We start from the raw sequence: 14495 nt of genomic DNA on the forward strand, positions 1-14495 counted from the left end.
TATTTATTTTTAAAAAAAAATTAAATAAATAGAATATCAATAAAAATTATATAAATTTATTTTAAATTTTAATTTAGATTATTTTATTTTATTTTAATTTGAACTTTAAATAAATTCAAATTTTAATAAATTGAGCTTTTAATTTTATTTTTAATTTACTAAAATTATATATATATTATTTTAATTGAGATTTTAATTTTATTTCAATAAACTTAGGCCATGTTTGTTTGGGAGGACATGAGCTTGGGATTGGACTAATAATCCAATAAAATTATTAATCCAATGTTTGGTTAAACAATTGAAGTACGGACTAATTATTTTAAACTTGACTATTAGTTAAGATAGGATACATAATCCAACGGATTCGTAATCCTAGGACTATTAGTCATGGGAATGCTAATCCAGTCCGCCCAAACAAACATAGCCTTAGGGTGTGTTTGTTTGGACGGACTGGATGAGGAGGGATTGTAATCTATTGGACTAATAGTCCTGGGATACATTGTCCTGGGACTATTTGGTTGGACTAAATTTGTATCCTATGTTTGTTTAGTTATGGAATTAGAAGTTTGGATTGGACTATTCTATTAAATCCCATGTTTGTTTGGGATATTATGGAGAAAGATAAATGTTCAAAAGACTATTTTATCCTTGTAATTTATAATTTTTATTTAATATATAATTTTAAATTTGTAATCTATAATTTATAATTTAACAACACTAAAAAAATTTAATTTATAAGGCCATAATTTTTAATTTATTATTTTCAATTAAATTAAATTTATAATTTATATTTTTTTATTTAATATATAATTTTAAATTAACGACAATAAAAAAATAATTTTATTTAATATATAAATTAAATTTTCAACAACACTAAAAAAATTTAATTTATAAGGCCATAATTTATAATTTATTATTTTTAAATAAATTTAATTTATAATTTGTATTTTTTATTTAATATATAATTTTAAATTAACAACACTAAAAAAATAATTTTATTTAATATGTAAATTCAATTTTTTAAAACACTAAAAAAATTTATTTTATAAGGCCATAATTTATAATTTATTATTTTTAAATAAATTTAATTTATAATTTATATTTTTATTTAATATATAATTTTAAATTAACAACACTAAAAAAATAATTTTATTTAATATGTAAATTTAATTTCTTAAAACACTAAAAAAATTTAATTTATAAGGCCATAATTTTTAATTTATTATTTTTAATTAAATTTAATTTATAATTTATAATTTTTTATTTAAATTTTTTATTTAATCTTTAATTTTAAATTAACAACACTAAAAAAATAATTTATAAATGTTCAAAAGACTAGTTTACCCTTTTCTAATTGTATACTAAGTAATAGCATGGAGGGTAAAATGGACATTTCATAAAATAATCCCATGGGATACCAATCCCATGGTTTCTATCCTACCTCCCCCATGGGATAGGATAGTCCCATATTTGTGGGACTAATAGTCCGGAGAGACTATTAGTCCGGAACAAAATTTTTCAAACAAACAATGAACTATTAGTCCGGTGGGACTAATAGTCCAATCCCACACTCTTATCCCTCAAAACAAATATGCTCTTAGGATAATCTCAATCCTAAGCTTATATATTGAGTTTTTTGTCCCACACCTCTCCCTTGGGATAAAATTATCCCACATATGCGGAACTATTGGCTTGGATCATAATCCGATACAAAATTTTCAAACCAAATAATAGATTATTTCATCTACCGCATTATGAATCTTATCCCATGCTATTATACCTCCAAACAAACGTGCTCAAAGCTCTCATCTTTGTAACCACATAAAAATAAATTAAATAAAAATAATATTAGGAATTATAAAAAGATATAATAAAATACATCATAAAAATTTCTTATCCTTTAACTAGAATATAATATTCTATTATATATATAATCTAAAAATAAAAAATCTTTTATATTCGTCTTCATAATTTTTTTTTTTCATAATTCATTTCTCTTAAATAAATAAGAGCACTCTGATCTCATCTTATCTCTCATCAAATATTCTTAGTAACCCCTCTTTCTTCTACATCCTTCACCCTTCTCTCTCTCTCTCTCTCTCAAACTCCAACCATGCAAGACTCCCACCATTTCCTCACCACCCCACGAACCTCTAAACTTGAAACTAATCCCAAACTTCACACACCCAGAATAAAGCTTCCAACACCAACCGCCACAAAACCATGCACACGCAAAATCCTTATCAACCCATCAAAGAAGACACTGAGTCCACCGCAGAAAATTACTCTGCCGCCGGAGAAAAACCCATTTTTCATTCCGCTACATGAGCTGAACCCACTTCAGAAACTAGCAGCCTCGGTCCTAGACATGGTTGAAAATTCAGTGATCATGGAATTAGAAAAGAAACACGGGCTGACCTGGATTGTCGACCCGGCGGTTCAGCTGGAGGGGAATTTTGCCCCGGTCAAGGAGTGCCCGGTTCAGCACGGTCTCCAGGTGATGGGTCAGATTCCGGTGGGTCTATGTGGGGTTTATTTGAGAAACGGAGCCAACCTGATGTTCCAACCAACCAACGGCCACCACATGTTTGACGGCGACGGCATGATTCACGCCGTTACGTTGGGACACGGGAACAAAGCCAGCTATTCTTGCCGCTTCACTCGCACGAGCCGGCTCGAACAAGAAACCGCATTGGGTAGGCCGATATTCCCCAAGCCGATTGGCGAGCTGCATGGCCATTTGGGCGTGGCTCGGCTGGCTTTGTTCTTCGCTCGCTCGAGTATTGGTTTGGTGGACTCGTCTAGAGGCACTGGCGTCGCTAATGCTAGGTTAGTTTATTTTAACGGTCGACTTTTAGCCATGTCAGAGGATGATCTTCCGTGTCACGTCGGCATCACGAATGATGGTGATCTCGAAACGATCGGACGGTTCGATTTCAACGACCAGCTTGAAGGGTCCATGATTGCTCATCCTAAGGTGGACCCTATCACAGCTGAACTTTACAGTGTAAGTTACGACGTTATAAAAAAGCCGTACCTGAGGTACTTCAAATTCGACACGTGCGGGAAGAACTCATGTGACATACCCATTTCCCTCCAACAGTCGACTATGATTCATGACTTCGCAATTACGGAAAGTCACGTGATCATCCCGGATCACCAAGTTGTGTTCAAGCTATCTGAGATGATCCAGGGTGGGTCACCCGTTATCCACGACCCGAACAAGACATCCCGGTTCGGGGTTTTGCCCAAAAATGCAATGGATGAATCGGGAATTCAATGGATTGATGTACCAGACTGCTTTTGCTTCCATTTATGGAATGCATGGGAGGAAAATACGAAAGAAGGCGATCCGGGTATCGTGGTTGTCGGGTCGTGCATGACCCCGCCCGATTCAATTTTCAACGAACGTGACGAACCGCTCCGAAGTGAATTATCCGAGATCCGGCTCAATTTGAAAACGGGCGGGTTGGCCCGACGGGTCGTTATTGCCGGCATGAATTTAGAATCCGGACAAGTGAGCAAGTGGCGACTTGGCCGGAAAACCCGGTACGCCTACTTGGCAATAGCCGAGCCGTGGCCGAGGTGTTCCGGCATTGCCAAGGTTGATTTGGTGACAGGAGAAGTGACCAAGTTTTCATATGGTGATGAGAGATTTGGCGGTGAACCGTGTTTCGTGCTCGAAAAGATGGCCGTAGAGGAAGATGAAGGGTGTGTGATGAGCTTTGTGAGAGATGAGAGGAGAGAGAGGTCTGAGTTGGTGATAGTGAAGGCTTCAAATATGAAGCAAGCGGCCTCAGTGAGGTTGCCTTCTAGAGTGCCTTATGGTATCCATGGCACATTTGTTAGTTCACAAGATTTAAATGAACAAGTTCTATGTTAATACAATATTTTGTATTTGTATGCAGTTTTTGTCATGTGCCCATTTGCAAACTTGTTTGTTTGTGCTTGAAATTTTTTTAATAGAGTATAAAATCTCATTCCCTAAAAAATAAAGTAGAAAGGAACAATGTGATTTTTTTAATAAAATGGTCGGGTAAGGTAGAAGTACACGTAGTAATGACATTGGGCACATAATCGTTAATTCTAAAAAAAAGAGTAAAATTTTGATGTAATTAATGCCATTGACATGGACAGACCCACAAAGGCCATGAACCACTATAACAACCCAAATCCATCAATCGGAGCTCAATACATAACCCAGCCGATGAAGTCCAGAACAGCTGGAATCCAATATGGCATAAAGAACCAATGGCATTCAGGCACGTGGCGGGTGAAAGACGAGTCACATCAGCAGACAAAGATCTGCAAAGTTATTGCCATGACACATCACCATTAATTCAGCGTGTCACAGCATTTATTACGACAACACCTCCCGTCGAAACAGGGTCCCCTTACCCTGAACAAGGTAAGCTACAGCATAAACTTTCGACGAGGAGGGCAGGTCGGAAGAGACAGCGAAATGATTACCAAAGGATATAAGCAAACGTTGAAGAGAAGAAGAAGGTTAAGTTTTCTATCCCTAATCCCTCCCTCTATACTCTACTTCTCTTCCTAACTTGCTCGTCGGAGGGTTCACTGGGGGACTACCCCGTTCCCCGTTGAACTTGTTTGCAGGTTATCGGTGGGCTCGATCATTTGGACGTGGACTTGAGGAGCTTGGACCTGTTCGATCCATTCACTGGGACGAACTGTATCATCAGTTCCCTCGCCCGAAACCCTTGGGAGAGAAAAACTTAGGCGATTTTGTGCCACGGCCGGCCTGGGACTCTTTGAATTTTTGGGCTTTGGCAAGGATGGCCTGATCCTCCGCCTCTTGAGCCCTTCTCCTTGCCTCCAACTCCGCTCGGTCGAGGTCCCCACTACTTGGCTTTGGACCCAACCCTGCCTCAAACAATGCAGACGGCTGAACGAGCTCGTCCCATTTGGTCCCTTCTTTCTCACTCCACTCCTTCACCCTCTTCACCCTCCCCTCCGCAGCTGCTCCCAGTTTTGGCTCCACAGACCTGATGGGTACTTTCCAAACGGTGCGCACTCCAAGCCCCCTATTGGCAGACACGTAGAACCATCGTGGTCGCCACCTCTTGATCGATGACGGCAGCCCTGCCACCAACCCTTTCCCCACTGCTGCTTGCAGAGTGACCCACGTCTCTTGCTGCCCCGAGGCCTTATAACACGCAAAGAATTCGTCTACTGTCATGGCCTCCCCTCCATTCGCCTTTGGCCACGCACTTGCGTAGGCCAGCAGGATCTTCCATGCATTGGGCATTAGTTGGCCCGGTGCTACCTCTAGACGGTTAAGCATATCCACTACCACTTGCGGCAGTGGCAACCTCAGTCCACCCTTCAGAGCTTCCTCATAAAGGGAAAACCCTCCTGGCTTGGCGTCAGACGGCCTTTCCGTTGATGTCGGCAGCAATAACTCCACTTCCACAAGGATCTGGTATTTTTCGCAGATAGCCTCCAACTCCGCCGCAGTAATCGTGGATTTGTCAGCCTTTGTGTGCCAGTGATCAGGTTCTGCTTGGTTTATTGGCTTTGGTGCTGCTATCATGGTGGAACCATGGGATCGTAAAATCGACTCCCCCACCCTCTCCATCCGGTATTACTGCGCTAACTCCACCGCATCATCATCTCCAAGTGGATCCACTCTGACAATCGCAGTTCCTTCTTAGGCCATTTCCGCGGTATGTCTGCGAATCGTTTCGGAGGCAGGTGCAAGGAAATTGAAAAAGTGTTGCAGAGGTGTATTGTGAGCAACAAAGGAATTCACACTTGGAATATTTTGATTTTTCATGGACAAGTAGGTGAATCGAATAATGCCAAAAGCCCACGGTTTGCCCGTATTCCAAAGAACCCAATTAATTTTCGCCAATTTGAAAACTTTTCAAAATCATCCGCCAAAACTGTCTCCTCAACACCCATAACGACCTAACGTTTCATTTTTGATCCAACGCCTAATCTTCCCCTCCTACGAGATGCTGCCACGTGTACGACCACGATGCACTGTCTACTCCCCTTACCCTGTCTTTTCCACTTCAAATCATCACTTGCCACGCCGCTTCTCGAGCCCCACGCCCCTCTGCTCGGCCTTCGCGCACGGTCGCCCTTCCTCACGGTCGGCCCTTTCGCTCGACCTTCGCCCTCGGTCGCCCCCCTTCCCGGTCGGCCCCCCTAACTCGGCCTTTTCGCTCGGCCTTCGCGCCCGGTCCCCCACCTCACGGTCGGCCCTTTCGCTCGACCATCGCGCCCGGTCACCTCACCTCCCGGTCGGCCCTCCGCTCGGCCTTCACGCACGATCGGCCCTCCCACGGTCGGACCATCTCCTGCTCGGTCCACCAACTCGGCTGTCCATCCCGGTCAGACTCATCTTCCTCATACATATTCCCTTCGTTGGACTGAAGCTACACTCGGGAATGGGGGACTACTGACATAGATAGGCCTACAAAGGCCATGAACCACTATAAACAACCCAAACCCATCAATCGGAGCCCAATACATAGCCCAGCCGATGAAGTCCAGAACAGTTGGAATCCAATATGGCATAAAAAACCAATGGCATTCAGGCATGTGGCGGGTGAAAGACGAGCCACATCAGCAGACAAAGATCTGCAAAGTTATTGCCATGGCACATCACCATTAATGCAGCGCGTCACAGCATTTATTACGACAACACCTCCCGTCGGAACAAGGTCCTCTTACCCTGAACAAGGTAAGCTACAACATAGACTTTCGGCGAGGAAGGCAGGTCGGAAGAGACAGCGAAATGATTACCAAAGGATATAAGCAAACGTTGAAGAGAAGAAGAAGGTTAAGTTTTCTATCCCTAATCCCTCCCTCTATACTCTATTTCTCTTCCTAACTTGCTCGTCGGAGGGTTCACTGGGGGACTACCCCATTCCCCGTTGAACTTGTTTGCAGGTTATCGGTGGGCTCGATCATTTGGACGTGGGCTTGAGGAGCTTGGACCTGTTCGATCCATTCACTGGGACAAACTGTATCATCAGCCATGATATAGAATTATGAATAATACTAGTTGTATCAATTAATATATTAATTAGTATATTAATAGATGATGCAATATAATTTTAAAAGTTTTGAATATTTATAATTTACATAATAGATGAAGTCAGTAATAATAACATAACACTAATTTATACACTAATATATATATATATATATATATATATATATATGTAGACACCCCATTTTTGACCGTCTTCAAGACTTGGACATCACCGTTTGAACACTTGGTGATCATCCTTGTTTGTGTTCGTCTTGAGTTCCCGGAGGCCTCGGCTACGCGTCTTGCCTCAAGATCTCTCGGCTCGACTGTTTTGTGTCTGGTTTTGCACCAAACACTTGTGTTTTTGCTTTGGAGGGCAGGGAATGGCTTTTGGGCCATCCCCACACTCCATCGGCCATGGCTTGAGGCCACCGGCTGTGTTTTGTTGCCATCGGCCAAATGTTATGGCCGATCGGCCATTTTGACTTCCGGTCGGCCACTTTGATGGCCGGTCGGCCAAGTGTGGTTTTCAACAGATATCTCTGTAGACAGCTGGCAGCTGTCATTCTAGGCCATACCCTAGCCCATACCTGGACGTGGGTGTTCTGAGGAGGTGCAGATTGATATATATCTATATCAATCAAGCTCTCTCTCATAGGGAGAACAACAACGAGAGAAGGAAAAAAAAGGCGAGAGGAAACTTAGACAACTTTTTTGAGAGCTTGAGTTTTAGGGTTAGGGTTTACATATATCCTTTATCTCTATATCTCTCTCTCTCTTGTGTTTAGTGTGTGTTTTGGTCTCATTTTTTTGCACAAGCACCCACTATCACACCTTTTCTTAGTTGTTGAGGTACTAGAGGTCTTTTCTTGAAGCTTTTGGACTGGTTTGGAACCAAAAGAGCTGCTGGAACTTTGTTTGTGAAGAGGGTTTACAAGGGTAAGACTTTGGTCCCTTTTTACCCCATTTTTGCAAAGCTTTTTAGCCCATCTTGCAACTGTTTTTGAGCTTAGCATATAACATATAAAAGTTCTGTTTTTGAGTGCTCTAAATAGTTTGTTAAGGGTGTTTTAAGCTTTGGGGTTGATTGACCCCTCTTAAGGCTTGTTTGGCCTTTGTTTTGTGCCATTTTGGTTGAGCTCTGGGACCATTGTGTTTGGGCCTCCTCACCACTGAAATCTTGAGGGATTTCAGAGGTGAGGATGGTGCGTTGAGGTCCTAGGAAGGAGAGGGCCACCCCCTCTCCTTGTTGTCCTTGAAAATGGCCATTTTAGCCTCTTGTGTGAGCATCTAATTTAGTTTCATGTTGGCCATGTCCTAACTGATTTTTGTGCTTATTATGTCATAATATAGCTCTGTTTTTACCTGGTTTTGGTACACCATGCTTGCTTAGCATACATGCCTTGTAATGCCATGTTTAGGTCTTAACATGCTTTAGACTTTGGCCCTTTGTTCTAGCATGTTTTTGGCCAAGCTTTGTGAAGCTTTTGTGCTTGTTTTGATGGACTTAAGGTCTGTTTTTGGTCATTTGGGTCATCCATGCTTTGCTTTGTATAGTTGTGACGCCCCAAAATTTGGGGACATCATAATAAGGTTTAAAACTTAAAGTCAATTTTCTTAATTAAGAATCCTCATCAATGTTGCCACCAAATTTACCATCATCCATTAATTTACAACACGGAAACTAAAAGTTCTTAAATTACAACTCCAATCAAATTTAAAACCTTGTCTTAGTACACAAATATAAAAAGAACTAGAGAAAAACTAGAAAACTAAAAAAAATGGTTCATGGAGTTTTGGCACGCTTCAAGCTAACCAGGGTTGAATGTTGCCTTCCTACACCTCGGTGTTTCCTTTGGTTTCTTCGGTACCTGGCATAAAACGCCAGGGCAACGAGAATGCCAATGAGCGACGAGCTCAGTAATATACTACAACCCGAAAATACCCACCCCGATAATAATACTCATAAATAATAAATATCGTATAATAACAAAATAGTAAGCAGCATTTAATAAGCATAACAGAAATGCTAATAGTTAAAATAACAACAATAGATAAATAAATAAAAATGAAAAATGGAAATAGTGATTCATCATAAGGAAAATGCATGCTTTTCTTTCTAATTTCTCATAAATTCAGTTTATCAGATAAATTTAAGTAACTCCCCGCGGAGCACTATTTCCACTCAACCGCTAAGCAATGGCCATGGGCAATTCTGACTCCCCCTTGGTCAAATATTCAAATGTTACTTACTGTAACTACCAATGATGCTCACGCACCAGGGTTACGTACCCGAGTCGTGACATCACGGTTTGCCCCAAGGGAACGGTCTATGTTGTGACACCCGCACCACCAACCTTATATCGCCTACACCGATAAGAGTCGAAATACCTTCCCGTGCCATGTCAGGGTTCGCAACTCACTTGCGCAAGATTCTAAACCAGGCTCACCCCATCACTTTTAAATTTTAATGTATCTGTTTGATTCCGTGTCCCTTTACTTTGTCCAATTCACATTTTGATGCATGTACAAGTTTTAGTTTGAAAACTACAGTGACATAATGTTTATATAGCACAGCACAATCGTGTATGACAACCAAAATAAATATGATAGAATGTCTTAGGAATTATCACCAAATTCCGTAGGAATTTACACACTACTTCTTTCAGCACTGTATGGTAAAAAAAATATGAAACCCATACCAAACGATGTTCAACCATTACGATATTTTAAATGGTGCTAGTTCATTGAGTTAGGAAAATATTCCGAGAAGAATACCAGAACTAAAAACGATTTTAAAAGGGAGAATTAAATTTTGGAAGAAAACTGGTGTTTCTGGGACAGTGAGTTATAGTACTTCCAGCACAGGTGATCTGTGTTGGAAAAATAAAAAGCGGCCTCAAACAGTGTCAAAAGAAGGTATGGTTTGAAGGGCTTGTTAGATACTTGAGTTTATAACATATTTCCAGAAGGATTCGAAGACTGAAAATCAACGGAAGATGGTCAAATAATTTTTTCAAAGAAAACTAGACAAATTCTATCACATTTTGGAAAAATTGACGTTCCTCTCTCCATACTGAATAAACAATTATGAAACTAGCGGCGTTTGAAAGGTAACTTAAAAATCTAACTTTTCTGATTTGAATCACTTGAAAATTTATTCTGTGGAATAAACGGTGACCTGGTAAATTCAGCATTGCTGCTGCCTCCAAACAGCAATGAAGTAAAAATATGTATCCAGGCCATGAAAACGTCAGCTCAGGTGTTCTGTGTTTGAAAAATAAAAAGGGTATTCAAACAGTGTCGAAAAAAGGCATGGTCAGAACGGTTTGCTAAATTTTTGAGTTTAGAACATATTTCCAGAAGAGTGTGAAGATTGAAAACCAGTCGAAGGAGGTCAAATAATTTTTATAAGAAAACTGGACAGATTCTGTCACATTTTGGAAAGTTTGGCGTTTCTCTCTCAATACTTAATAAAAAAATTATGAAACCAGCGGCGTTCGAAAGGTAACTTAAAAATATTACTTTCCCAAGTGGTCGTGCAGAAAAATACCGTTTGTAGAGAAATTGGGACCTGTTTGAAGCTACTGCTTCTGCTGTGTCGTAAGCGACACTTAGGGAAAATATTCATTTCGGTAAGAAAATGGTGTTCAATTATTTTATAAAAATTTTACATAGTGTATAAGACCTACATATACTTCCAGGATACACAGATTTTTAACATCAATTAATTTCAATGTATTAGAGCTCTCTTTTCACCCGATAAAGTCTAAAACAGTGAGAAAAATCTATGCTTCAAGTAAAGGGGGCCATTCTCATCTCATTTTACTCTTTTGCAAGATTATTTCAACAATGGAGAATATTAATTACATAAAAACAACAATAGCTAAGCCATATATTTATATCAAGAAGGAATATGAAACTATAGCACAATGAAATTCTCATCCTATCAAAGTTTTAAACATGCATGGACTATGTTGCTATAGATGACTTAACCATGCTTAGTCTTGCATAGATATTATATAAATTCAGTTAGAGGAATCTAAGGGAGGGTAGAGGTGATGTATTCTTACTTTAGTGAGGTAAAACAATCCCAAGTGTTGGCCCTTCTTCCCTTCTCTTCTCTCCTTTCCCTCACTCTCTCTCTTTTCTCAGCCGTGGAGAACAAAGCAAAGGGGCTGGATTGTGTTCTATATGTAGGAGAGCTTGGAGAATTTAATTTATTTTTATTTTATTTTCTCTTCTTTGCTTGGAATTGTCATCTACAAGTATGGGCTAGGGGTTTAGAGTATGCTTGCATGCCGTAGCATGCCTTGGCAACAGCTTTATTGGGCAGAAGTCAGCCAAAAAAAATTCTGACTTCTTCTTCTAGCTTAGGCACTCTCATCCAATGATTTAAATGGTAGCTGGCAGCTTGCAGGTTGCTGCCGTGGCTGCCTTATCAAGGCTTGGAATGCCATTGCATGCTCACCTCTTAGGGAGGTTGAGTGTGCACTTGGGGAAAATAAGCATGCAAGCTATGTTACCTAGATAAAGAGAAAAGGAAGTGGCAGTCAGCCACTTTCCTTGCAACTTGATCATTTCTTTTTTTTTTTTTTTTTTTTCCTACTAAATTCTAACTAGCTTATTTACTATCAATTTAATCTATTTAGTTTTCACAACTGTATTTTGATACAGAATTTTAATCACATCAAGATAATAATTTTATTTAAAGGAATTTAATATTGATATTAATTATGGTCTTACTAATATTATAATTTAAAGGTTTAACAATCACTATAGATTGGCTTAATATTATTATTAATAAACTAATTAGTTGTCTAAAAATTTAGGTTCTTACAATAGCTACCATGTAATCCCACTTTGCATGCCTTGATGCATTGACCATGAGCATGTCATCCTTGCATCATTTCAGTGGTTTGGCACTACTTACCATGTAATTTCAGTCCTTGTAACATGCTTGCATACTTGCATTTGATACCCCTTTGATGCCTTAAAAGGTTGTTGTCTTATGCCCCTTTGTTTAGGCCTTTGTGTATGCTTGCATGTTTAAGCCACTTAGATGCCATCTAGGTGTTCCCTTAACATTGTCTAGGCCTGCCTTGAACCTGTTTTAAGTCCCCTCAGCCTTGTGAGGTTTGGTTGACTTAGCCTTGGTTTAAGCCTCCTTGGCTTGCCTTGAATCTTGGATCATAATTGCATGCTATGCTTGTCTTGTTTGCTTGATTTGGCATCATCATTAACATGATTTGCAGAGCTTTCTATGCATGCTAATTGTCTATGTTTAGTTTCTTTTAAGTGTGCTTAGAAGTTGCTTGTTTAATGCTTAAGTGTTGGCCCATCAACATGTACATGTGTGTGTGTGTGTTGACCTTCATTTCTATAGCATTGGCCACTGTTTTGGGCTTGTTTGAAGGCTGCTTAAATCAGTTTAAGTCCACCTCTTGGCATGTTGTTTATGACATGTTGTTGCATGTTGAAATGGTGTTGCATTTGGCATGCATTTCCCCCCTTGTTTTGGTTGCTTAACATGCCATATGTTTTGCATGTTCGTATGTTGGCATTGTACCTTGTATGCTCATTTAACTTGCATGCTTGTTACATGCCTTGCATGCTTCCCATATGTTCATATTGCATGCCTAGTTAACATACTTAGGTTGCATTCCACTTGCATGCATCTTTCACCTCTTGATCAAGCCATGATAGAGGTTGAGAGCTTCTTTGTTTGTTTATTTGGTTTGCATTACATTTGAAATTAAAATGCACACTTGGTCACTTGGGCCATCATGCATGGAAATGCGCGATTGGTGGTCCGAGAACCAAGGACCATGTCCCTTGGAGTCTTAAACATGATAAGGATGTGTTGGTGCATACATTTGCTTGAAATGCATTGCCATGCCATGTTTTCCCCTCTGCTGCTGTCAAACACAAATTCTGCAGGAAGATTTGGCCGACCGGCCATCTGAAGTGCCGACCGGCTATCCATTTGTTGGCCGATGGATCAATTTGTGGTCGGTGATCATTTCCCTTGGCTGGTGACCATTCCCTTCAGCCGGTGGTGTTCCACTGTGTGCAGAGAGCATACCTTGGGACTTGTACAATTTCCAGAGGAGTAGAGAAGGGAAAACAAAGGCCATTTGTGCATGGTGGTGGATTTTCGAGCAGAACCAAGCACGCATTGCATTGGGCCCTCTTCCCGAGGCTGTTTATTGCTTAAATTAGATTAGTTAATTTGCTTAACTAGTTTAATTGTCTGTAATAATTTAATTAGCTAGGATAGTTGATTCATTATTCAGACTGTATTATTCTTTCGATCCCTCCGAGCGAGGGCTAATTTGTAACAAGTGTGGGTGCGTGTGTGCATGTCTTCCAACCCCCACTTCTTCTCCCTTTTACTTACCTTTTTTTGATGGTTAGTATTAGGACATGTTTAAATTAGCATACCTTATGCTATGCATGCGTGCATCATTCATTTGTCTTGCATGCACCGGGCTCGGCGCATCATGCTAACTGCATAAGTATTTCAAAAACGAACTTGAATACGTGCTATCTGTGCATTTCACATGTCATCCTTAAATTAGTCCAGCCTAGTCTAGTGACATTCCGTATGCGATGCATTGGGCACTTAACATGGACTTGGATCATGCATTGATTGCCAACATGTTCTTGTTTTGGCTTGGAGTATAATGTAAGTATTTATGCTTTAGCATTTCGCATGAGTGTGAATGTTAACATAACAGTATGCTTGCCATGCGGCTATATGTTTACATAATATTACTGCCTAAATGCCTGTGGGTGAAGGCTGGATTGTTTGAGTCGGAACAACTCATTGAAATCCGTGTTTTAGCCTACTTGCAAGTAGCAAATTTTAAATTGTTTTCCAAACCAATGGATATGCAATGTTTTGTTCCAATTTAGGCGATTTGGTCTATACTTGTTTGTTGTGCGCATAACATAGTAATTCTAGGCTAATAACCGGAATAAGAACACATAACATTTTCAAAAACGGATATCACGGTTAGTAGAGGCCGATCTTCGGATCGGGCAAGAGGGGGTGCTCATAGCTGACCTTCCCCAATCGTACCCAAGCTCCCGAGCCGAGGCAACTTTGGTGATGACAGACACGTGGCCTTTGGCACCGAGTCAGGGTTTCCTAAATTCCCCATAAAAAATATTTAGGTGGCGACTCTGTATCTGGCAAAGAAGTCCATGTTTGGCACTTCTTTTCTAAAAATCTATTTTCCAAAACGATTTGCCGGATTTGGACTCTTTGGTTCAGATTTAGAACCGTGACAATTTGAGAGTCCTAAACTGTAGTGAGCCTAATATGAACAGAACGGGGGACTCATCCTCCCAGGGCGTTCGGGGACATCTACAATATATAATATAATACTAATTAATACACTAATATATATATATATATATATATATATATTAATTAGTACATATAACATTATCGTAGTGATTTTATTAGCAAAATACAGGTGGA

General features: G+C 39.9%; 1 protein-coding gene across 1 annotated transcript; it reads left to right on the forward strand.

Annotated features, from left to right (window-relative positions):
* The first annotated feature begins 2088 nt into the window (after positions 1-2088).
* LOC114301623 (9-cis-epoxycarotenoid dioxygenase NCED6, chloroplastic-like) lies at positions 2089-3960 on the forward strand. The gene has a single exon (XM_028246585.2). It carries the CDS (start codon positions 2114-2116, stop codon positions 3881-3883), a length of 1770 nt encoding a protein of 589 aa, XP_028102386.2. The 5' UTR covers positions 2089-2113; the 3' UTR covers positions 3884-3960.
* Positions 3961-14495: the final 10535 nt, after the last annotated feature.

Source organism: Camellia sinensis, chromosome 6, assembly GCF_055761805.1.
Source record: "Camellia sinensis isolate YWXY chromosome 6, ASM5576180v1, whole genome shotgun sequence".
In the NCBI taxonomy this organism is placed as follows: domain Eukaryota; kingdom Viridiplantae; phylum Streptophyta; class Magnoliopsida; order Ericales; family Theaceae; genus Camellia; species Camellia sinensis.

Excerpts from the sequence above, each read along its gene's own strand:
- LOC114301623 (XM_028246585.2), top strand. The coding sequence starts at position 2,114 with ATGCAAGACTCCCACCATTTCCTCACCACCCCACGAACCTCTAAACTT.